Source organism: Anas acuta, chromosome 3, assembly GCF_963932015.1.
Source record: "Anas acuta chromosome 3, bAnaAcu1.1, whole genome shotgun sequence".
NCBI lineage: Eukaryota > Metazoa > Chordata > Aves > Anseriformes > Anatidae > Anas > Anas acuta.
Genome location: NC_088981.1, coordinates 92922723 through 92949196, shown reverse-complemented (window position 1 = coordinate 92949196; position 26474 = coordinate 92922723). Strand labels below are relative to the sequence as shown.

The following is a 26474-nucleotide window of genomic DNA, read 5'->3' as shown; positions in this document are numbered from 1 at the left end:
TTGAGGATTCCCTAATGCAGGAAGAATCCTTTGGGTTTAGTTAAATTAGTGGCTAGCTGCCACCAGATCATGAACAAGGATTTGGCCTGTTGGAGCACATTACTTTCGTCATGAGAAAAGATCAGGGCAGGAGTACATTGGCAGGGCCAAGTAGGAAAGTTTGCCTTGCCATTGGCTGTGCTTTACACTTTTCCTTAGAACAAATAGAAAACTTCAATCTCAAAGACTGTCATTTCAGCAAACTCTGAGTGAATTCAATAAGTATGCTTCAGCAGCCATGCTGCCACAGAGACAGAAAAAATGTCTGCAACTATAAAGTCAGCAACACAGAAGCAATAAACCATGACCACATCTTGCCTAGAGGCATAGCAAAATCTGTAGCAGGTTGTAGGACTCCATCGGATACCCACATTTCCCATTCAGAGAAAAGAAAGGCGGATGGCCAGGGTCAAACTGAGCGGCTCTGCTGTGGTATGACACTAGCAGGGAGTGTGGAGCATGGCAGTTGCACAAAAATTTGCAGCTAAATCTGAAAATTTTGCACCTAAAATCTCATGTACACATGTAGGACAAACTCTTGAAGTCTGAGCCCCAAAGCAAAAACTGTAACTTTATTTCAGAAACCAATCATACAATATTTTTGGGAGCTCTTCTGTCTGGAGTTATAAAGAAGCAAGTAGGAAAAGTTCCTAATTTCTAATATGAGCACTAGAGAGGCTGTGATCTTCTCCTACCTCAACACATTTACCTCCATATACTCCATGTATAAGTACAGACCAGCAAAATCAGCAATAGGAGGGAAACACTTGACGATTAGACTAAGTCTGAAGTTTCCTTAGTTATACTAGTGAAAATTAAATAGGTGGCATGGCATGTCATTGCACATGCACCTTTCTGGCATCAGGATTCCATCAGAAGACAAGGGGCTTTTATACTTATAAATGGAAATATATATGTTTTTAAAATTATGTTTATAAATAGAAATGGTGCTTTTAGAAATGTGAAGAATTAGAAGTGCTTAGAAATGTGAAGATGAGATATTGAAAGAAAGTGCTAGTATTCTCCAATGGTTTAATAGAGACAATTGTCATTTTAACAAGCCAGATGCTATTTAAGTTTCATCTTGCTTCAAAGGATTAAGCTGTTTTCCCTTTTCTGAAATAGAACAGAAATCACTCACTGAGAAAACATAAAAACAAAAAAACAAAACCCATTAAAATGGATTAGAAAACCAACTTTTCCCATTAGTTCTTAAAAATAAAATTAATTCTGTTGAGCTTGAAGGTAAAGAGCTTTCATCACCCTAGCCTTGACCTATGCTCTTCAAATGGGTATATTTTTTTCCCTTCCTGTTTCATTCCTTCCTCCAAGAAGCTTCTTTGGGGACCTATATCAACTGAAATTTTGCAAGCTGGACACAGAGGAAAAAAATCCTGCACTAATCTAGTAAGAAAGCAGAAGATACTCTGGAAGGATAAGTGCTTTCCCACCTGTTGGTTCTGCTCCATTGACATAAAATAACTCCCTGTTTATAACCATAACCATTTTATAACTTGGTGTTCAGAGATCTCACCTGGAAGGTACAAGCTCAATGTTCTGCTTACGGGGTTCTTACTTAAACTACTAAGTAGTTTAGCTCCTTTGCCTCAACAAATCTGGTAATTTACTCATTTTTGTAGGTTTTGCACAGTCTTGGAAATATGTCACTCCCACTGTTCTACATACTCAGAATCAGAGATTTGCTCATGTGTGACATATTTGCTCTAATTTTAGTGTTATTGTAAGCACCATGTGTCATCTTAAATACAGTGCATGACTCCATCTTTTAATCATGTTCTGCAGAACATTAAAAGACATACAAAAAAAGCCACACTCCATCAAAAGTCAGCAAAGTTGAACACTCTGTCTTTAAGGAGCTAGCTGAGTCTTGGCTTATAGTATGTCAGTGTTGGCAAATGGTGTATTTCCCAAATCCAGACACTTAACTGAGTTTACAAATCCACCATTTGCTCACCAAGAACAAGAACCTTCACCTCTCCTGTCCATGGGCAGACTGTTTAGTGAGATTGGATATGCAACTCTCCATAAACCTGGAATAAATTACATTTAAGATAAGTTTTATTCTTGCTCAGTATTTGTTGTCGTTGCCTAGGACTTAATGCAACACAAGCCACAGCGATAGCAATAATGCCTTGCCAAGGGTACATTTATGGTCAGTTATCACCTCTCTAATTCAGATAGAAACCTGGGACATTGTTTCAGGCATAATACACTCATGCTGGCAAGATACCTGTTGGGATACTCCTTGATGATCTGGTATATGCTAATCTGAATTGTTTCATTCTCAAAGCGGCTGTTGCTTCGATCTTTGTATATCCGGAATTCGGCTGCTGTCACTGCTTCTCCATGTGGTATTTGAGTAAGGTCAAACCGAAATTCCTTGTAGTGCCTTCGCTGGTGGGAGAAGTCCTTGTCTCTTTCAACTGTTAGAAAAAGAGTTGAAGGCAAATTAAAGAGACAAAGTGAGAGACAACACCCATTTCCCATGCTTAATAGAGTGTTCCCCATGCTTTGGTGTAAACAAACAGGACAATATAAAACTGTGCAAATAGTAAAACCACAAGCCCAGACATACTTCCAGTTAAAGGAAATTCCACAAGCTAAGTGTCTTCAGTTCAAAAGGAAAAAACCTCAGTGGCTTTTATAAAAATTCCAGAAGCCAGAGTGGAAAGAATATAAAAAAAAAAAAAAAAAAAAGAAAAAAAAAAAAAAAGAAAAAAAAGAAGGCATGTTGTAAAGTAACTAGAAATATGGACAAACTTAAAGCTGCAGAAGGATTTAGGACTTCAGTTTAGTTGTAAGCCCAGCAGCAGTAATGCCAGAGACGTAGGTGACTTTGGAAAACACTAATAGCCACTAATATCCAGGCAGCTGAGAGGAAAGTTGATCATTCCCTCTCAATGTAATAAATCCTGAACTAGTGCTAAAGTGCACTACAACCACTATATATTCAAGAAGTGGTCGCGTATAAATTAACACATGCTGTAGTCTAATGGCATCAGTGTCATCTGGCTAGTGGTCAGAAGGAGCCGTGAATCAGGGCTGAGAGGTTCTGGTACCCGGACAGCAAAGGCAGGGGCATTCCTGTCTTGAGGCGCCCCCTCAAACAGGAAGGGTGTGCAGGGCAGCTGCCAGAGTTTCTGACACCACAATTTAAAGAACAAAACAAAACAACTAATCTCATTACTGCTTAATTCAGGATCACACGGAATTTTAAAGTGTAGTGGGCAAAGCATTTTAGCTGATTTCACTGTGCAACTGATTTTGGGCTAATTCAGATGTTTGCTGCGGTTCTGACCCTGAGCTGGGAGCCACTCCTGCAAAGAAATATCTGTTTTGATGTGGCAAGTGAACATACAGGCCATAGTACTGTCTGATGACCATTCTCCAGGATGAATAGTTTGATTTAAGAGATGTGGAAAGGAAAATCATCCATGGTGTAACATTGACCTGTGAAGAAGCTGTGCCCAGTGCCCTGTGGCAGTGGAGAAATTCTACCTTCCTCTTGAGGGGCATTGCCAGACTGATGGTGGACAACGCCAAACACTCAGAGCTGGGATTCAATTCGGATAACCGGCTAAAAGGATTTGTGACTGCACCCAGCTGCGCTAAACGCTCCATCCCACAACCCTTGCTCTCTTACTGAGTTTTGGCATTAACAGTCCTGAGATCTGAGAGAGGAACAACCTCAGTTCCGAAAATGTGTAGGTATAGATTACTTCATTACATGTATAAACAATAAAATGCATGTATTATTACAATAGATGTATATTTATACTTACATATTCATGTTTATGTGTACATCTGCATAAATTTACATACATACACAATGCATTTGTACACAATGTGTTTGTACATATATTTAAGTAGTATGCATATTATAAAGCATATGTAGTCTTACAAAACAGAAATCTGCCAAAAGAAAAACCTGTTTTGGTGTTGCCATATAAAGTTATGGTTATGGACATATTAAAAGGAAAGCAACTGAAGCAAAAGTATTTACATTATTTTCAGAGCAGTAGTTAGCAGCTAAGTCACCTGTGGCCACAGAGCTATCCCTTACAGTACACTTCTCTTTCATCCCTGCAAAAATGTAAACTATTCTTGTTTTTATAAGCACAGTTTTTGAAAACATACAAAACTGTGTTGCCTTAAGGATCACCAAAAATAAAATATATAGGCTATAAGAACACTTTATCTTCAGTGAAAATAACTTTCTCTTGGCTGACAAAAGGAAAATTGTCTGCTAACTGCAAGGTTTACTTGGCTCAAGTGTGTATTTGGCTTACGTGGGTTTGCCATCTTACACTATGTAGAAAAAGTAAAGCAGAAAAGAGGCAGAAGCATGTAAACGGGCTGCTCTGTACCTGGAGATGAATGGGCTGCTACTGAAGAGAAACAGGATACGGTCTATTTAGCAGCTCCGCTGCTTGGCTCTAAGCTGTGAGATATATACAGAGATCTAACTTGAGGTTTGGGGTCTGTTTGCCTTTTTTTTTTTTTTTTTAAAATGTACAGTTCTGAAAGGACTTGGCAGAGATTAGCATATGCAAATGCTCTGAACCAGGGAGGATTTTTCTAGTATGAAGAGTCTGCTGCAAGTTTCTAATGTTATAGCTGAGGATTGCTGGGGTAACGTGGAACAGATATGTCAATAATCTGCAAATGAAAGATATATTAAAGCCAGAATTAACGTAGCAGTAATATATTGGGTTTGTGTTTATTCAACAAGTATTTACCAGCATTCATGGGTAACTAAGCACAACTCACTGTGAGTAAGCACTGGAGAATTAGACTGAATAAAAGTATTAAATGCCAGTACTCCTGGCCTGAGCTGTTTTTATTTGGGTTTGAGGTTTCTTTTTGTCTAGTTTCTTACAAGTACATTCTAATTAATAACATTAGTTTGGAAACAGCAGTTGTCTCCATATACACTGCAGTTTGGACACAAACCTCTACAACACACTGCAATAACACTGACGGGATTCTCTCAGGACCACTCACAACTGCTGGAAGAATACTGATAGCCCTTGTCTGTAGAGCCCCAAATTAATTATTACAGCTAACACAGATATTACTTATCCACATATAACCCAGGAAGAGACAGCACTGCCATCTGAAAGGGACAGAATTTCAGATTTTCCTTAGGCCTAGATTTGCCAGGATAGAATTGGCAGGCAAGGCAAGACTTAGAAGTAGCAAGAGACTCCACAAATGAAGGGTTGTATAAAACAGGCACTAAAATTCATGAAAAACCCTGATTCCAGGGAAGTCCCACCCTCTGCATCGGAGCCAGATTCTCAACCCGTAAATTTCTGTAAGCCAAAGCACAAAACATAAAAACAATTTTTATGAATTTAGACAAGTCAAGATCTTGCATTATATAGCAGACTGGAAAAAAACAAAAAAAAAAAAAAAAAAAAAAAAAAACACAAACCAATGTTGTGCTATTGTCTAGCGACTTGAATTACAAAATATAAAAGATAAATGTTATTTAATGATACTGAGTATTTTAATACAGAAAATAATATACAAACCTAGATCTCTTCTACATCTAAAAAGTGCCTTGTTAGGAAAGACTTTGAATGCACAGTAAGGTGTCTTATCGGGTCCATTGCACTGCTGAAATGACATGGAGTGCAGAGGAACACCATGTCTCAAGTATTTTTATTTCAGTGCATTAGCATTGGCAGCCCAAAAAATACAGGTTAAGATTTTTTAAAATATTCTGTTCTTTCAGATCATTCTCATGTCATTCCAGCTCTGCTCAGTTCATCTGCCAAAATGCTTCTCTGTGGGACAGATCACGGCATCTAAAAAATCAGGAAGTCCTTTTTTAACCATCAGAGGCATATCATTTTTGTAATTAAAAAGAACTAGTATATCAGTGTCAGTTCTGATTACAACAAAACTCTTCATTTGCTGTCATTGATCAAGATTCCTAGCACCAGGTTTTTGAACTGGTATTTTTACACCACCTGAAACTAATATATTCAGCACTATGGTTACATCAGACAAATCATAGCTCAGGGGAATATCACAAACACCTGTGTGTGTAAGATAGGAAAGAATGATATTTTCCACCCATGTGGCTCACTGATGAAATACCCACACTGTACTAACACTCAGCCCAATCACAAAAAGACTGAAGGCAAATCTACACCACAGAGATACTTTGGAAAAATGAGTCATCTTTAATATGAAGAGAAAATATTATTCACAAATTTTCATTAACACAAGTATAAATCACACAGATGGATGTGCAATAAGTAATCAGTATATTATCAATTCAGCTATAAATGTCTGACTGAGCTTAAAAAAATGTAAAAAGTGCTGGCAAGAAGTCTATGTCACAGTGTATGAGGGACTATTATACGTGTTCCTTCATTAGCAGTTAGCTCCCCACTGACATGTGTTTTGCTTTTCCTGAAGAGGCTGGTATGTGGTGACATGTATGGAAAGTGAAAGCTTCTTTAGCAAGTGGGGAGCAAACCAAAGCCAGGTTGAAACAGGCTGATTTTACAACATAAGGTTTTAGGATCCCAACTGCATTCACAAATAGTGAAGCTTCCCTAATCAACTTGTGTAACTGTTTAACTACTACTTATACATGCCAAAGCATGGTCTTACAGACCATGTAATTATAAGGGGCCATTTACACTAATCTCACTGAATTTCACTGTTTGACTCTGGATTCTTTGTATAAGCACTAAGTAAACCAGTCAGTTTTAATCACTTCAAGGTGATAAAGGTTACAGTAAGCCGATACACTACAAACGACACTCGTTTACATCTTGAATATAATGAAATGATAGTTTATCTACAGTGAACACTTGTGCTTATCTGACAGAAACAGGTCAAAGGTTCCAGGCATTTTCTCCTGAAATTACTCAGTGCTGCCTCTAATGACTGATAATTGAAAGCAGAGGCTGGAAATATCAAATGTGGTAGGTGACAGATAAGCAACAGATTAATGCAAGTACTCTGTTACAGGACACTAAAAGGTCAGAGGCCCTAGGAATTAGCTATTGTGCTACTGTGAAAAGACAGACATCAAATAGCTATCTACCTCATTCTTGCTCTGTTCTCCAGCATTCAAATCCTAGAAACCCATTCTCTCTTCTACAATTAGACTACGTGAAGTGACAACACCTTTTACAGAATATGGCAAAAAGGTTTTATAGGGTGTATTGACAAAAGAAAAGGTCCGATCCCAGAGCAGAATGAAAGATGCTTTGCTATTATAGATGTCAATATGTTAATGAAATGCATTACAGAGAATTTAAGAACATTCAGTAGAATGTGATTCTCAGTTGAGGAAGGCCAGACTTTTAAAAATATACATTTTAAAGCTTTGTAACTTTGTTTAGGCTTTCAGGCTGTAGAATACAAACATTAAGAAAGTTAAATTAAGCTTATCTCAGGAAGTATATCTTTCATCTTTTTATTCCTCAGAACACAAATTCTAATTCAAAGTTTGTTGAAGTAAATGGAAGTCTTTTCTTTCTGTCTGTTGGCTTTTATATAAGAATTAGTCTTCTAAAAAAGTCTTCGATTGAGTGTACTGTTAAAGATCAAGTGCGATGAAAAATACTCTCCAAAAGTGATCATTTAAAAAAATGTGCAGACAAAGGAAATACTTGTCTAAGCAAAGCTACTTTAATTGTAAAAGGTTATAATGCTTTTATAAAATTAAAAGAATCCTGATCAAGACTCGGGAAATTTATTTTGAGTTAGATATCAAAATTCACAAAAATAGTCACCTGCACTCACAGGAATGTTTTGGACACCAGAGCCTGACACAGTCACTGGAGAGACACTTCTGTTTGTTAAGGGTCAACTGCCTTGCATCAGTCCATAATAAGAACAGATGAGTTTATCTACCTTTCTCTTTCAGTCAACTGCAGCTGCAGTCCATAGGAGTAAGAAACAGTCCTTTCTCAACAAACACTTCAACCCATACCAGCTACTTTCAATGACTACATCTTAACTGCCAGGATATGGAGTAGCTCAGAGGTGGGACATCCTGGGCCACTGCACAAAAACAGGAGTTGGTGGTCAAAATGAAAAAAAATATATGTATATACATATATATCTCAAATTTTGTTCCTGCATTTGTTTTGCTTTTTTTCTTTTTAATCCATTTATTGATATTAGGCATCTACTAGATAATCATTCATCTGAATTTTTTAAGTACAAAACTTTGCAGTCATATGACCACTTGCTTGTTCTTCTTTTAGTACCAAATCTACTGCATTTCTTTCCAAATTGAGATCCATTTTCATCAGCAGAGCAAGTAAGGGCTGGGGCCCCCACTTCTATTCTGAAGCCTGTAGTAAGGGAAAGCGGGTGATTTAGACTTAATATGTCATTTCCCTTCCCATCTCCCTCTCCATGTTGAAGTGGGAACCAAGACCACATCCTCTGTTTCCTTGGTGAGTGGCCTATTAGGCAAATAAAAGGTGAATGAAGATGCAATCATTACCATCTGGTTTCTTTATGAAAACAGAGTGCACAGAGTTCCTAAGTGTCTGTCCATATGCCTTAGCCATGTTCAGAATTTGTCTTTTGAACTGAAATCTTTAGAGAATTCTGGGCAAAATGGATCAGTGAATACTCAAAGCCCAAGACCAGTCTTATTGGGATACCTTATATCATAAATGTAGGCATTTGATTTCACAGATTTCACAGATTTCACAGAATTTTCTAGGTTGGAAGAGACCTCAAGATCATCGAGTCCAACCTCTGACCTAAAACTAACAGTCCCCACTAAACCATATCCCTAAGCTCTACATCTAAACGTCTTTTGAAGACTTCCAGGGATGGTGACTCCACCACCTCCCTGGGCAGCCCGTTCCAATGCCTCACAACCCTTTCAGTAAAGAAATGAAGATGGGTGTTCCCAAAATTACCTGTATTCTTGAGCTACATTCCACTCATATCCTATCCTAAGCATCAAACTCATCATCGGAGTCTTAGTTCAAATTCTGATTCTCATCCTCTTCCAAATGAAGCAAAATGATTTCTGCAATCAGTGAGAATTTTGTTTAATTAAGGAGGATAAGTCTTCAAATATCTTACATTTCTCATTGTAGCAGTTCATTTAAAAAAAAAAAAAAAAAACTGCTTCATTGCAGTGCTGTATATTTGACTTTCTCTGTATTTATTATTATTAGGCTGGTTGTATTTAAAGTAATTACAGATTTACAGATGTGGTTTTGAAAGAGTGATGTAAATTGGTTTTACAAAATATATACTTTCTTATTAAAACACAAAGGAGAAGGCTTGGTGGGTCATACTCTGAGGCAAGTTTCACTACTGTAAATTTAAAGTTATTTCACTAAAGTCTTTACTTTCAAGCAGTTACTGACATCAATGAGCAACATTTAGCTATTTTGGTTAACTAAATTAGGGATAGTTAGAAAATTATTTGATGAAATACTATGCAGTTAGTGGCAGTTTCAATAAATGAAAAATCATCTATTGTTTATTGAATCCAGACTTCTAATGGTAGAATATCCTTTCCATATTTGCACAGAACTACTGAAATGCATGAATTGCGAAGTAGTTCAAGGCAAGATAAGGTCAATGAGAAAACCTTCAGTGACTGCAGCTGAATCTAGAGCAAGAGTGAAAAGGAGAAAAAAAAAAAGTGCTTTAATATCCCATGCTAAAATAATAATTAAAAATATAAATAAATAAATAAATAAATAAATAAGTTAGGATATTCATGGATCTTAGCCAACTATTTAGTATTACATCTTTTGAGAATGACCAGTAAAGCACTCTTCTATTATTGAATTTTAAGTTCTTAATTTTTTGTTGTAGTTAATAAGATCTGATAGATTTTTACCAATAAACAACAACAGTAAAAAATTGAAAAAGTAAAAACAGGAAAATAGTTTGAAACCCTGAGTTCTTTTTAAGGTAGACTTTCAAATTATATGATTTTTACATTCTAGAGAGTGGTAGGCAGAGACTAGGCAAATAATGGAAAAATTTACAAAGGCATTGTAAAATATAGGAGAATATGTAAAAACGATAAAATTCTTTTTTATTTTTTCTGGAATTATTTTGAGAATTAGAACTCAGTAGCTAAAAGCTTTCAGCATTTCCCGTGAGCAGGAAAAGACTTCCCAGGAACTATAGAGCAGTGCCTGCCAGCAGCTTTTATAAGCACAGACCTAAACAGACTCCTAGACCGAAGAGGCATAACTGAGCTGCTCTTTCTCAGGCACAATCTCCCAGATGTCCTATACACCATGAGATTACTATGATGCCTTTCTGTTACTTCACACTATTCAAAATATGGGACAAAATATTTGTTTTAATGAAATTGCTGTTTTTCATTCAATAGCCGTTGTTCTGCTGAAAATTTCACTGGTAAACATGTGGTATTCATTCAATTTACTGTTTTCAGTGTCTTCCAAGTCAAATGCACTTGCTCAACAAGTCAAAACAAGTGCTACACTGCAGCTGCTCCAATGATAATTAAATGCTGGAAAGCCTGCAGTTGTTGATACAGAACAAGTGAAAAAGCAGCACCCTGCTTTTCTTATGCTGGCCTGATCCTGGCCAATGCAACAGTAGGAATAAATAACCTGAATAAGAGATTGGGTGATTCCTGCTGTAACACAGTTTGTGGAAGTGAACAGTACTGTGAGAGCCTTCATCTGCATATTACCACAGACCAAATTTAAAGGGTAGTTGATAAAGCCATTCTTCACAATCTATTTTTTTCTTAGTTGCTACAGTATAATGTGCTGTATCCCTTCAACCTCTGGAATGCAAAACTTTGACTTCAGACATTCAGATGCAGCACAAAGCACAACAAATGATACACTACATATCATTTTTAATTTTGCCTTTTTAATTTCAGCAATAGTGGTAGAATGTATCTCAGTTGAATCTTTCATAAATTTAGTGGCTGAAAGTCCAGATGAACACGGCTTCTAGGAATAACATAAGAGGTCTTACTGGGTCTAATTTTGGGCAGTCAACAGTGTGCCAGAAGAGGGAAGCATCACAACCAAATGTTTGGGGGAGGCGATGAAGAAAGGATCGTGTGCAGTTTGCTGTTTTGAATGGAACAAGTAGAAGCCTGAGGTTCATCATTGTTTTAAGTCACCCTGTATTGCAAAGACATTTTGATCATAAATACCTATGCTAAAAATGCATGTCCACTAGATTTTTGGTTGTGTTCAGTTTCATCAGGGAAAAACAGATTCTTACTTCCAAAAAATAAATAAATAATAGAACAGATAGAGAAAAGATCACTGCATTATGCAGTTCTGAGCTAATGCATAGATAAATTAACTAATCCTTACTCTACCATGACTAAGGTTGTTAATTACTTCTGTATTTTCAATGATGTCTATTTCTCATGGGCTTTAGCAAAACCAGTATATTTTGATACCTTCTGTCAATAGACTTCTACTTTATCTTGTATGTGATTTTGTTTTTCTCTAATCACAAATTGTCGCAAAGAAAACTAACAATTATTCCCAGGTTTCTGACTGTGTGAGAAAGTCAGGATGTCAGATCAACACAACCTCGAGGTTAACAAATGACATTAAAAAAAACCCCTCTTGGGTTCGGCTGCAACTGAATAGGAACACAAGTTACACCTCTGGGATCCAATGGTCAGAAAATAGGTGTAAGTTATAACTGTTTTGACACTGTAAAAGTATACAGATGGAACATAACTTCTAAGAAGGGTGAAAGGGCATATATCATCATAGGGCAACTGGCAGGGGAGTAAAAGCTAAACACTAAAGCACATTCTATCTTCCCACATCTTCTTAGTTCCTGTTCATGTTAACCCTCTACTCACTTCCAACCCAACAGTTCCAAGCTACTCCACCATTTACCATTCAAACAGGTTGTCTAATAAGCAGTGGAATTTGTCATAAGAGCACCCATGTAAGTCATTTCTGTGTGTCAAACTGGGTATGACCGGACAGGCTCTGTTTTCTGCTTAGCCTGTACTCACATCTGAGTATTTTAATGCTACCCATTCCCATTCAATAAAAAAAAATAAAAAAAAATCAATAAAAATAGGTCCAGCTGTAATAATGGCAAGGAAGAAAACACTCATGATCATCTCACTCAGAGTCAAGGAATGCCTATTACACATAATAATTTGAAATTTATTTTTATGTGCTGTATTTTATATAGGATACACACTTTTGCAAAAAAAAATAAAAAAAAAAGCTGATCTCAGGCCATGTTTCTTGCTAGTTTAGCTCTACTTAAATCAGATTTATACTTCGTGCATATTGGGTTAATCACTGTATTGAATGAATCATCACGTTAAAAGTTAGAAATGTGAAGAGACTGGAATTTCATCTTATGTAAGTCATTAGCCTTGTTTTGGAGGTTTGCACTGTGCCTGCTTGCTCTTGGCTAACCGCATACCCTGCCTAGGAGACCCTAAACTCTGGTAAACAGAACTACGGGACCAGAAGCACAGCATGGACAGTCCCCAGAAGGTGGGGAGGAAGGGGAAGGGGAAGGGGAAGGGGAAGGGGAAGGGGAAGGGGAAGGGGAAGGGGAAGGGGAAGGGGAAGGGGAAGGGGAAGGGGAAGGGGAAGAAGAGCCAGGAGAGTGGGCAGAGGTGGTGAGCTCTGGTAATTTCATAGGACAGGTTTTAACTGCCAATTTGGGAGCTAGCTGTGATTATAGCAGCTCGTTACACTGATTCAGGCTGCACCCTCTCCTCTACAGTTCTGGTGGTCTAATCAGATTATGATTAATTCATCGCAAGGAGAGATCATTTCACCTACAAATAATTCCCCATAATGAATAAGTGCTGGGAAGGAAAAAGCATCTGTTTTTTTTTTTTTTTTTTTTTTTTTTTTTTTTTTTTTTTTTTTTCCCTTGAAAGAAGCTTAAATTAAATCTTACCAAAGTTAATGATTATTTCAACCCTCTTTCAGCACAGAAACTCTCTGGCTGTTAGTGACCAACTAAAAGATCTCTGGGCTGGCCATCCAGCATTATACCTACACTGCCAGAGGAAAGGGAAAAAAAGCTCAGATTCGCTATAAGTAACATAAAAACACGTGGTGATCCCTCGCAGTAGGTTATTTTGGACAGATGCAGAAAGAAAGATACAGGAGTGTCAAAATTACTTAAAACCAACCAACCAACCAACTGCAAGACAATTTTCGAAGGAGAAAGAAATAGCACAAAACTTTGAACATGTAGAAGTGTTAATTCAGCAATTGTCCATGTAAGATTATAACCCCACTTCCAAAATTACAATAGAATAACAACAACAATAACAATAAAAACAATAAACCAATTAATAATAATAATAATAAAGCAGAAACAATTAGTGTCAATGTAGAAGACAAGACTAAGAACCTTTGTGATGACAGAAAACCAGAAAGGCTGAGGTTGGCAGGGACCTCTGGAGGTGACCTGGTCCACCTCTCTTTTCAAGCAGCAACACTCAGGGCAGGCTGCCCAGGCCCATGTCTAGATGGACATACTTGAATACTTCTTGTATTCTCACTGTTATTCCACCTGGGGCTGAATTTCTGATATACAGACATAATGTTTTATGGTATACTTACTCAGTTCCTGACAAACTACTTACAAAAGCAGTATCCTGGGTGATCGCAGAGTTCTAGGACTACTGCCCTAATCTTTGGTAATAGGCCTAGTTTTTTTATAAAGTAATTCAGAACTGTCTGTTGCCTATCTACAAAACTGGAAGTGTTATGGCATCTTCTTTTCAGTATTGTTCTGATGAGACAGCACTCCCTGCCTGAAGAAAAGCTGAACCAGCAAATTTTAATGGAGCCCAGTAAATCTCACTGACCGAGGTGATATAACATTAATAAAAGAAGCTTCATTCCTGTATGGCAGCAAATGGTAATGCAAATGTGAGATGAGCAAGTCTGGATTTTTTCTCATAACTTATTCAGGAGCTGTCCCCATTGAGCCCAGCTTTCAGCTCATGTGTGAGCCTGTTTCACTCATTTGATGAACATCAGGTTTCTTCTGTACATACACATTTTTTTGCCTTTCTAATGAATGCGTGTAAATATAGACCAAGTGGAACACAACAGCTGGGAAACCAAAATGAGGGGAAAATATTGTTAATCCTAATGGCATCAGTCCCTCCATTCTGACCCAGTGAATTGCGGCATGAACTTAAAATACTTGGTATTCACTCCTTACCATAAACTGTCTCTGGATATTCCATTGTTGGAATATATGGCAATATACATATGTATATATATATTATAAAATATTATTTAGACTGTACTTAATATATATATATAAATCTATCTCATTGTAAAATGTGGTCTATATACAGCCTCACTAAACATGATTAATAATTTAATGTCTTAAGAAGTGATAAAAAGTACCACTTTTTGAAGAGTCACGTGGTTAAATTAGAAACTGATCTCAAAAACTATAAAATGACATTAATAAAGCAGCATGCCAAGGAATCAAAGAAATTTATTCGGAAAAAAATACATAATATTAAATTACTTTAATAAAGAATATTATATTGTGTTACAGTGCATGTACCTCCAAAAACTCTGAAAAAAATATATGAAGTATTCTTGAAATTCATCATATTTAATAGTATGATTTCAGTTATACCTACTACAGGATAACAGCAAAGAGAATTTAAACGTTATGATCTTTTGGTTGCCTTACTATGATATTCAGCAAAGTCAGTGTTTTCTTTTTAATCATATAAGCTTGTAATTTAAATCAACATATAAAAACATTAATCTGTGTAAATGCTACTGGGTATAGCTGAACTGCGGGTTTAGCCTTTGCCCCCCTGAAAGTCTTGGTACAGATTTTGAGCTTTCGCAATAATTCCGTTTACTTTGTGTTGTGAAAGTCATGGGCAGTACTGTATCAGCCTACAGCTTCTCAGCACAGCATCAAGTAGCTTGTTCTTTTTTTTTATCTAGAATGTGACACATGCTGCATGAATTTAATACAATCTGTTTGTGAAAGGTGAGCTATGAAACAACAACAATAGAGAGAGCATTTTTATCTCATTTTTATATATCATTTTTACTGAGAAGACAAGCAATATGGTAAACCCCAAGTGTTTCAAAAGACATCAACTATAATGACAAGCCTTATAAAATATGAAGTGTTTGAAGATGCTTTCTGAGTCTTTAGAATACCCATTTTCTAGAACTGCATCTGTTTCTGGGTGTTGATTTGTTTTTATTTTTATTTTTTCTGCAACAACAGGAGATAATTGCCACTTTTTAATGAACCCTTAGACGTTCCCATAAATCATCAACTCACAGAAAATCTCATACCAAATATTACACAACTCTCAAGCTCATGGGAACTAGCAATTCTAGGGAAGCATAAGGAACTCTGTAGTTTTGGAAAACCACAGGGAGATTGTTTGTGGTGACAGAGGCTCATCTCTTTTATCTCATCATATGTGAACTTCAGCCCTTGCAGTGCTGTTGATAGGCTTCTCACTCCTTCCCTGATCTCTTTAGAAAAAGATCCAACCTGAGATTCAGAGAGGAGAAGCCCTTCTCAGAATAATGAAAATTGAGGAACTTATTCTGAGAAGTACCAAGGATCAAAATGGAGCAGTTTAATGATCAAATTTTGCAATCAACTGGACAAAGCACAGCACTTATTGACCTAACTAGGAGATTACTCAGCACCTCATACCACTGAATTCTTCTGCTGTTTTAGTCTTCAGCTCTTTGGAGCAGATCCATAAACTCTCCTCCTTATTTCAAAATGTTACGACAGGATGTAATTAAGTACAATTAACAAGGAGGTCAAACGGTCATCTGATAAACACTGGCCCAAACAGGCAGCTTGAAAGGTCAGGGCTGCTAAAACCACATAGTATTGATGGGAAAGAATATTATGATTTAAAGGGGAAAAAATCCCAGTGACTAAAACTGAAGAGATTTACATGCTTGCTATATTACATACACAAACTCATGCACACACACTGATATGCATGCACACGTGCCTCGGAGAGGCACCAGCCTATGATATGGGAACAAGAGCAAAACTAATCACATGCTCGCTGTTCTTTACACCAGGTCTGAAAAGTCAGATTTGGTGCTTTATTTCTAGTATTTGTTTTTCTCTTTCATTATTTTGCAAAACCGCCTCTTTTAAGAACAGTAAAAAGTCTTTTTGTCCAGGGCTTATAGAAGCCCTAAGATCCTTACAGAAGGACCTTCCCAAAGCAATGTCCCTGCTGTCTCATCATAAATCACCACAAAGACTACAGCTGTCACGTTGTTGTATACTAGGCTTGCTCATGCTCCACGGTCTTTATTATCCACACTACCACTTACTCCTCTTTAAATCATATTCTTTCACATCAATACTATATGTTTTTATCCACACCCATGCTTTTGATTTCTCTGCTAACTTTTTTTGCAAAGCATACCACTAGAATCCCGTGGCTCCAGACACCAGTGCCATCTGGTACCACCCACCTTCTGCTCCAAAATCAGACTCACAAAACATTTAGCAGCCCTGCTCTTTCATCTCCTGCAGACCAGGTTTGCCTGGACTGAACTTAAAATCTCTACCTCCAAAACTGATGCTATCCATATTGTAAAAGTCCAACACAACACTTTTTGGGGAACTTATTTAGAGGTACCTTACAACTGAATATTCCATCTATACTTCCCTCTCCTTTTTTAAAACATGGGATATTTTAAATGGGTATACCTAGACAAATTATTATTAATTTATCACTGTACTGGATCATGGCTAGAGCTTTTCAAGAGAAAATGAATTAAGTTTAATAAATTTAACTGTAGTCAAATTTATGAGAATTAGAACAACAATAATTTAATTCAATAGGTACAGACTACAAGAGGGATTTTACAAACCAGGTTCTCATGGGGTCTGAATGGATAATATTGCTAAGCCAGTAGAAAACAAACCTAATAGAAATTTCAGCTGTTCGAGTTCCTGCCACCCCCTGATCCTTCTCCAAAAACAAATGTAGGTGAAATTTTGCTTCTGTAGAGCTACCAGTTGTCAGCTATGGGTATATATCATTCACCATCACTAGCTGTCCGGTTTAGCTTTCTAGGCTCTGACTCATTAACTGTTGTCTCAATTTGCCATGCATTACAATGGGAACAAAGAAAAGCTGTAGTCTGGCAAGGTACCACACATGCCATTGAATTATATAATTATATAATAGTGGCTGACCTCAATCTATTGCACTCGAGAAGTTGCTCAAAAAAGAGTTGGAAACTACAAGTTTAGATTCACCTTTTGGAGCATCTCTTATAATCACAGGAAGTTTCCCAGTGAGGAGACACACTGTAAAACCTCTCCTTTCTGGTTAGTTTACAGTTATTTTTTTATATTGAAACAAGTTCATAATCCAGTCCCAAACACAAAGCAGCTCCTGCAAGGTGTACCCCACCCACAAACTTAAATAATGTAGTTGTCAGGGTTGACAAGTTCTGCCTGCTGTAGCACTTCTGTGTTTTATAGGAAATTTTAACCAGGGGTGTTATTTTAAGAGATGAGCAAATGGGGAAACCCCATGGCCTAACCAATAAAATATGAACTTTAGGTGCAATGGAGCACTCATAAATATGACTCAGAACAAGGGGATTCATTGTTTCTCCCGACCCCTTTTAGCTGCTCCTCTGATCTCAACCTCTCTGTGTGCGTCATGGCAGCCCTCATCCTTTAACCTGCGGTTTTTAAAAGCTAGCTTCTACGTTATTTATGGCTGCCAACCTTAGTAGCCCGTCTGTGTACTCCCTGCACACAGGATGGAGGTGGGGAGGGCTGCGTTTTATTTTGCAGGAATGAAAAGTTTTGCCTGGGGAGGTTGAGGTAGTTGCTCTGCCACGAGGGATCATGAAGAAAAGTGTTCCCTTCACCTGCAAAGCTTGCTGGAAAAGGAGACCCAAACCCCAACCCATTTTCTCTTTGATTTACTCGTCATCCATATTTATCATGTTCTCTCTCATTTTCTCCGCTGTGTGCGTCTCACTGTCTGTTTTCACCTTCTTCTCCCTACCATTAAACTCCCCTCTTCTGTCCCCCCAAATTCTCTAGCATTATTGGCCTGCGCAATGCCCTCAGTGCTGCAATACCGTGCCCCATGTGGGGCTCCCCAGTAACACCAGTGTCTCCCAGCCCATGCCGTGTCTGTCCCAAAACTTTCCCAGGCCCACTGGCCGCTGCCTGCTGAGAAGAGGCCTCTACTCCCTCTGTGGCCTGTACTGTGCCCTGCCATTTTCTCCTCATTCCTCCATCTCCCGCGCCGTCGCCCGGTCTCACCACTTCTCTTCCTTTAATCCCTTCTCCAGCCGAACGCCACTGACATAAAATTAAAGTTCAGTGACCCTGCTCAGACGGAGGGGGCTAAAGACAAGGGAAAGGACAAGCAGGAGAGGATGGGGGAAAGTGTGGGAAATAATTATTAAGTCTGGTAGCAGCCAGAGCTCTCCTGAAGCCCTGGGGAGCCTTTCTTTAGCTGGAGGCTGCAATTGGCACTTCATAAACTGTTCATTCTCAGCTATGTGGAAACACCAGACGACACCTAGCATGATCAGACTATAATCAATCAATTTTCTGCAAAACTCTATTAGCCTGTGGGCCTGTGAAAGCAAGCTGAAAGGAACTGCCATGGCTAAAAAGAGAAGAGAAAGGAACTGCCCATCTCGTAATTACCCCCATAACTCAGGCAGTAAGCAGGCAGGTAGCCATGGCGAAATTCCTCGCATAATTTAACATCCAGAGAAAAAAATAACAGAAGCAGTAAGTGTTGGAGACCACATATGTGCCAAAGTTGTCCCGTTATCTAAGCATATAAACTGGGGTTTAGGAGGAGAACCAAGAGGATTTCCATCCAGTCCATGGCAGGCCAATTCCTCCCCTAACATCCTCCACACAGAGGCGTCTCTGCAAGCCGCCCTCCTTCTCTTTCATGGCTAGCCAGAGTCACTCCAAGATTGTGTTTTCCTGGGAAAATATGTACTGTACAATACATACAATCCCCACAACCCCACCCAAAGTCTGTGTTTAGTCTGGAAAGCAGTGCTTTCTAAAGAAGCAGCGGAACTGGGTCAGCCATTCTTCCCAATGGGAAAAATATTATTAACAATATATATTTATACATATGCATGCATATATATAGCTTTTCACCATGCACGTCTAACCATCTGCTAAATCAGTTTCTCTTCAGTTATCTGCAATTTCTTTCAAATCTGTCGGCAAGGAAAGTCAGACAGTTTTATGCCCCAGTTAATGGAGAGCTTGACATTTTTTTGGCTGGGTAAATAGAATAATTTACTTGGATTTAAAGTGTTAACTTTGGCAAAAAAAAAATTAATTGACAGTTATAAAAACATTATTTGGTAGATGATATTCACGGATAGCACACAGATCTATTTTGAGGTAGAACTATATAGTTCATAAAGTTCATGTAACATGAGAGATTTCAAAGGAAATATAAAATATTTCAATAGAAAATAACAAATGTAGTATAATTCCAAAAAAGAATATGGAGAAGAATATTTCTTGCTTGAAATAAAAAAAAAAAAAAATCCTAACAATGTGTATCATTACACAAATATTGGTTAAATCTGCCTAATGAATTGTAAGAATTGGGTGAGGATTTTTAGGGAATAAAATGAGTAAAGTCTGTGAGTAAAGCCATTTTGTTCTATAAATAAATAAATAAAAACATGTTCTTTAAAAAGTTATCTTAATATTTAATTTCAGTATAGAGAATGCTTCCATATTAAAAGTTATTTCTAATGACTGATTGGGTACCAATGTGACAACAAATTATTTCATGTCACTGATTGGGTGACTAGAATTTTATCAAGGGAGGGAAAAATCAGGATTTCAAGATACCAGTGAAGTTAAATCAGACCCACTGGATCTAATTTCCTTTAAATTTTAAATAAAAGAGTGAAAAATACTCTCTTACTGATTTGGGGTTGCCTTTAAATAGCTTCAAAAACACACTCTCATTTTTTCTTGGTATTAATCCAACTCCACAAATAAAGACATGGGGTCTACTTTTTATTTAACAAGTTTTATCTCTGTAATAGCATCCCTCTGTCCACAGCAAGATAATAGCACTATTTCTGTCATTTCACTTAAGGCTGTGTCAATATTTTCATTAGAAGTCTGCATTTTACAGACTAAAACTGTACCATAGCCAAGGAAATTCATGTAAGGTTAAAATTAAGACAGCAAGATATGAAATTGAGTGGAAAAGAAAAAGAAAAGAATAAGAAAGAAAGAAAGAAAGAAAGAAAGAAAGAAAGAAAGAAAGAAAGAAAGAAAGAAAGAAAGAAAGAAAGAAAGAAAGAAAGAAAGAAAAAAGAAAGAAAAGAAAGAAAAGAAAGAAAGAAAGAGAAAGAACTCATGAGAGAACTCATTCTTAAGCTTTGAGGGGAGAAGTTAATGATCCTGTGGCCTTTTTGCAAGTATCCTTCAAACCCAACTCCCCTTCCACAATTCCTGACATTTTATGGCTTAGCACTCCATATCCCTCACTGGTGATATGTTAGCTGCGAGGGGAAGCTTGTAGAAACTGAATTAGTTTAATTTAGGAAACTAGCTACTATATACGCTCCAGATCTGATTGCAGTTAGCAATCCTTTCTTTCTCAGATGTAATGCAAATATGTTTGTACAGGTATTCAGTGTGGATTGATATACTGTAGGTTTCTTAAAGCACTTCTATAAAAGTTGTGCTCTACCATGTTAGCATTCTCAGCTGAACACAATGGGTTGTAAATCTTGTGAATTTATGTATTTGCTCAGTGTTTTAAAGAAGAACATAATCTTCAAGGCAGCATATGACCTTGGGGTAGAGAAACTAAAGAAATATGAACAGCTTTCTGTGCCTTTAATAGGCAACATTCCCTTGGATTTCCCTGTCTGATTTAAGAACTGATCACAGCGGGTGCAATTTTAAATTATTAATTATTTTAATTAAGATTGCGGGATCACACTGAGTGTGAAGAAGATAAGGTGTCGTTTGATGGTGCATTAATTACTTTAAAAATCTCCATAATATTGGCATTGTTATCTAAATTAGCATGGGTAGGTCAAAGGCACACATTTTATAGTGATCTTCACATTTGAGTCTCTGGGATTAATTTTAGATGCTAAGAACAAAAAGCTTAACAGAAAAACACAAAACTTTTATATATTTATCCCCTATCATATAGAGTACAGATTAATTCACAGGAAAATATGCAGAAAGAAGTTGAGTTGCTTAGCAAATGCAATATGTTTTGAGAAAAATTTACAGATGTGTTGTAAACAAATGAAACTACAGAACATTTGAACTGAATGAGCAGGAACACTTAAGTCCAGTGGATTTAATGATCACTATGATGCTGATGGAAAATTCAGTCCTTGAAATGCTTGAACGTAGTTTTTTAAAAAGTGCTGCTGTTTCTCCAAGTCTCAGGCATATGTATGTTTTTCATACAATCCCTCTCTTTTGGTGAGAGGTGAGGAGTGGGAATGCTAACATTTATCTTAACAAAGTCCTTCCCCAACTAAATTTTGAGTGAGCAGAAAAGTGAGTAGAGCTACATGAGCATTATTTGTCTGTTCTCTGAGGAACAGGGTATCCTATATATGTCATTTTGGGAGACCAGCCAAAAAGAAGATGCCAGAACTCTAAACAGTCAGGGATTTGCAACAATATAATAAAATATAACAGGATAAAAAACACCCAGTGAGGAAAACAAAGTCCTGAACTTGTAGGTGATATAATCAGATCTTTGAAAACCCCAGTGTATTTAGTGGAGGATTTATTCTTTGACTGCTGGACCAACCCCAGTTAACTCTTCTGCTACAATCATCAATATTTATGGAGAGCTGCCAATACACACAGTCTTATACAAAATACAGGACAAGGCATAGTCTCTGTCTTGTCGTATCTTTCAAGAAAGAAAGAGATGGAAATTCTGCTATAAATTCCAGTATAAAGAGCAGGTGTTTACAATTTCAACTTCAGGAGAAGTAAATGCAGTCTTGTTTTTCTCCCTGGTTGCTTGACAGTCTTATAATTGCAGTTCCCTTGATGATTGTTTTTTAAATTTGCTTTGGAAAGTGAGGTATTTGCAACTCTGACAGGTTGATTTTTATCAAAATTAGCATGTAAGTTCCTATTTTTAATCTTTAATATAAAAATATTTTTAAACTTCATTTTTAATCTTACTCAGTCTTTTCAATCTAATGCTTCATTATTCTTATCAAACATCTCAGCTACATATTTCTTGTTTAAATAGATTTGTCTTAAATTATTATAACTGACTGCAATTATATACAAAAGTTTCAATTAAAAATATCAAGAAGATTAATAAAGCTTTATAATTACACCTTATGTAATTAATGGTGTGCAAGTATGAACATGGTGAATACTATTTCCAGAGCAGATTAATTTGATGCAAGTTGACTGAGGCTTCTAATCTAAAACCAGTTGAGTTATTACTGCGCTGCACCAGCATTTATTGATTTTAAGGTACAGTGTTAGTATTTGCTTATCACTGCATATTTTCCCCATTCTACATTAAAAGAGCATGCCCTCATCTGTCACAATCTTATATGGCATAAATCATATTAAATGGTTACCTGTTTCCATGATTTATTTTGTTATTATGTTAATTATACTGAAACATAGGATTGTTTAATAAAAATGTTGAAGCTAATCTATGTCAGTCATCAATATTTCTTATGCAAGCTACATGGTGGAATATGTGATAAACCACAATAACCAATATGTATGGAAGAGAATTTGTAGTGAATTAAAGTTTAGCCTCACTAAAAGCTGAGGTATATTTTAATTTTACAGAGGCCAAACAAAAATTGATATTTGTTTTTTTTTTTTTTTTTTTTTTTGGTAAGTTAAATGAGTCTATTAATCACAACCACTAGAAAAAATAACACATCTCACCCCCAGTTTTCACAGCTTAGAAACATAAGATGAAAGATAGAGTTTAACTCCTCCAAATGACTTTCTCAAGGCAACACTGCCTTCCAAACCAATTGAGACAAAATATTAGAAACTTCCCAGTCAAAGTAAAGCAGTGGAAACTTGTAGTCCTACAGTGAGGAGTTTTATCTGGGAAAATTCAGCGGATTCAGGCCAGTAGATATCTGACACTGACCCTTCAGAGACTTATACTCATGCAGTGCAAGAAGTCCTCCTGCAATCAAAGATATTTCTTGAAATCAAAGGCTAGTTCCCATGTAAATAGCCATCAGTGCCATTGATGAAATGGTCTGAGACATATTTACAGAGGGTTTTTCTCAGGACACATGAGGAAAATTTTTACAGGATCAGGGCCTTGTCTAATGCTTAAGAGATCAGAGCATTTATCATTTTTCTTTACAACATTGCCAATTCAAATTCAATGGACTTCAGCTATTCTGAGTGAATCAAGTCGTGCAATGATAACTTAAAAGAAATATACAGATAAGAAGTAACTCTTTCTTAAGGATGAAGCACATATTTTCCAAAAACAGGAATTTCTTTTTCTTCTAGTCTGCTATTTCGGAGCAAGAGCAACAAGCAAATGAATTTAGAGTTTGGACAAATGTTACTCTTAAGGAAAAAAGATCTCAGAATTAAACACCACCTAATCTGCCAAACAATTAATGAAAAGTAATTTTATTGTTATGCCAACTAACTCTAGGGTATCATTTTCCTAGAGTTTCGAGTTGTTGAGGAATTTAGTGTTTGGAAACATTTTTAATCCTTTTGCAGGGATTAAAGACCTGGTAGACATAAAAGATATAGAGTGTGTGTGATAATCTGAAGGTATTTCAGAACATGTGCCATTGTTTAAAAAGTTTCTACAGAATGTATTATCCTGGAAAGCAAGGTTTTATCAGATTTTGTACGAGCTTACTGAGTAACTTCAAGCTTTCAATTAAATCTCCTGCTATTCAGATCAAACAAGAGGTTTTTAGATAGCTTTATGAGTCCTGCAGCATTTAAAATACTTATAAAAATAGTAAATACATTTCATGAATTATTAGCAGCTTTCTTAATGAGATTTAAGTTGCCTTCTATTAAAGAAATCTGTAACTGCTTTTTTAACCACAACATAACTGGTGAACATGTTTAGTATACTCAGAAGCCAATATAATTCAGTTTTATCAGTTTTTTTTGTCTGATTTGAAATAATTTTCAAAAGCATTCCTTGCTTGCATGTTTCTGGTGTTTAATACTCTATTTGTTATTTAATTTATTAATGACAAAAAATGAGAACCATTGCAGACTCTGAGCACCATGGCAGTGTAATAAAACACAGTCTGTGGTTATTAAATAGAAATAACAAAGAAACAGCAACAGATTATTTAAAATCCAGCCATCCAACTGAAAAGATAATAAAAATATGACTCTTACAAACAGAAAAAAAAAGCCCTAAATAACCTAAGAAACTTTTGTTGTTTTTCTTTTTTTTTTTTTTTTCCCTATAAATGGATTAACTTTTCCCTCTTCATAACATTCCGGGCTTTAAAATATTAACAACTGATGTTTGTTCATGTCTGAGCTTTAAACAAAACAGTGAGGGAAATAACCGAGCAATAGGCATAAGTGTTTGATTTTTTGAGATTTAAAAAAAAAAGGAGTTAGTTGGCCTAAGGCTAGAATTTTCATTACATCAATGAAAGAAAGAAAACAGAAGCCAGCAGAGGGGAGTTATAGAAACTGACTTTATATAAACAGTGAGAAAAATCTTTTTCCATGGCCACCTACAACGTAGCTACTTTACCATTAGTACAACTTTTCTTTTGCTAGTGGCGCAGCAGCCAGGGCCCAATCCTGCTTTTTTAGAACAGGTTATGCTCCGGCTGAGAGATTTGCCCCTCTGAGCCCTCCAAGATCAGGCTAACAGTTAGTCAAACAGAACAGAAACAACAAATAAAAAAATTCGACCTACCTAAATTGACAAAGCTCATGACCATGTCAGCATCATTCAGAAAGTTGGTGTCGTGCAGGCTGGCTAAGGGAGGATTCTGTGTGGTCAGGGGGGTCATGCGAGATAATTGTATTCTCCGCGAATATCCATTTGGAGAGGCAGGGTATCCTTTCCGTATCCCTCTGCTCTCCCCTGCCATGGATCCCTTTAGTGAATACTCCAGCTCCTCAGTATCCTCTTCATTTGTCATGGCATTATACAGGTCCAGCATGAAGAGGGGTGCAGATGAAGCCTGCTTTCCTGGTGAAAATGGTCTGGGTCTGTGAGGTAGACCCAGGATAGAGAGAATCTCTCTCTGAATCTCCCTTCTCTCATGGTTCCGCAGCCTCCTGTAAATAAAACTCGAATGGACATGATTGTCTCCTAAACCTCCCTGTGCGTGACCCACCAGAACCCAGCAATTCCAGAGCAAGCCCACGAAAGCTTTGAGCGCAGTTAGGTTCATCTTTGAAAAGAAAAAGAACAAGGAAAAAAAAAATCTTTTCTCCTACTTGTTTTGAGTTCCTATGAGGTCTGCTTTCCCAGAGGCTGAAAAACAAAATTTACCTATTCTTCATGTCAATGTCATCTCTAAACGTAACATCTTTGGTGCTTTCTCTCCCCCCACCCTGTTTAAATATTATGGAATGTGTCAGGTTGCAGTTATTTCTAAGAAAGCTGAAATTCAGACTTCCAATTTTCCACTGTTGTTATCGTTTTTTCTGCATTTATGGAGCAGAAGACCAGTATTTTGTCAGCTGACCTAGGCATTCCTATATAAACCTTAGATAACCAGGTCTTGGGTGGGGAGCTGTATTAGCAAGAGCTGTTCTTCTGACACATTGTAGTTCCCAGAGTTATCTTCCCTTCTTATTCTGAGTTCTTCGTACACCTTGCGCTCTTCCCAAGATAAAATCCTGAGTCACAGATTTGTCTTGATCTGTACCTTGGTGGTGTAACACATATTTGTCCAGCAGCCTGGTGATAACTTTAACATCTTTTGAAGCGCTTGAGTGTTAAGTAATTCTAAAGCATGTACTAATCAAATTAATGTGGTGCCATGAATTTACTTGAAAAAAAAACCTTCTGTAAATCCATTCAACCCTTTTCAGCTTCTCAACTGTTATTTCCAACTCTAGCAGGCACAAATATAACAGCTCTCTTCAAGAGAGATCTAAAGACTAATGTAAGCACAACCCTGCTGGGAAAGAAGAGGCTTCTCATTGTAATTTGAAACGGGTATAGCAAAAAAGTCCTTAACCCTTCTGTTGCCAGACAAAGCTTTAACCCCCCCCTCCAGTCCCCCCCCAGCTTACAGTAATATACCTAACTTGCCTATCGACTGCTTCTTTTCCTGCCAGTTTGCAGAATATCCCAACAAACAATTTTAATTTTAGCAATTTTAGGATATGTAGATAGCTGAAGGCATGGCGTAACGTGGAAGCTCCTGCGAGCC

At 37.1% G+C, this 26474-nt stretch overlaps 1 protein-coding gene across 2 annotated transcripts in view; it reads right to left on the bottom strand.

Moving 5' to 3' along the window:
* BMP5 (bone morphogenetic protein 5) overlaps positions 1-26209 on the bottom strand; it is a 55637-nt gene extending 29428 nt beyond the window's left edge. The window contains exons 1-3 of one of the 2 annotated variants that reach the window (XM_068678344.1): positions 25965-26209; positions 25001-25368; positions 2291-2483 (exon numbers count right to left, since the gene is read on the bottom strand). In XM_068678344.1, coding sequence (XP_068534445.1) covers positions 2291-2483; positions 25001-25250 — 443 coding nt within the window. In that variant the 5' untranslated portion in view covers positions 25251-25368; positions 25965-26209. Of the gene's footprint in view, positions 1-2290; positions 2484-25000 lie in introns of both variants that reach the window. The other variant, XM_068678343.1, reaches the window with a different exon arrangement.
* Positions 26210-26474: the final 265 nt, after the last annotated feature.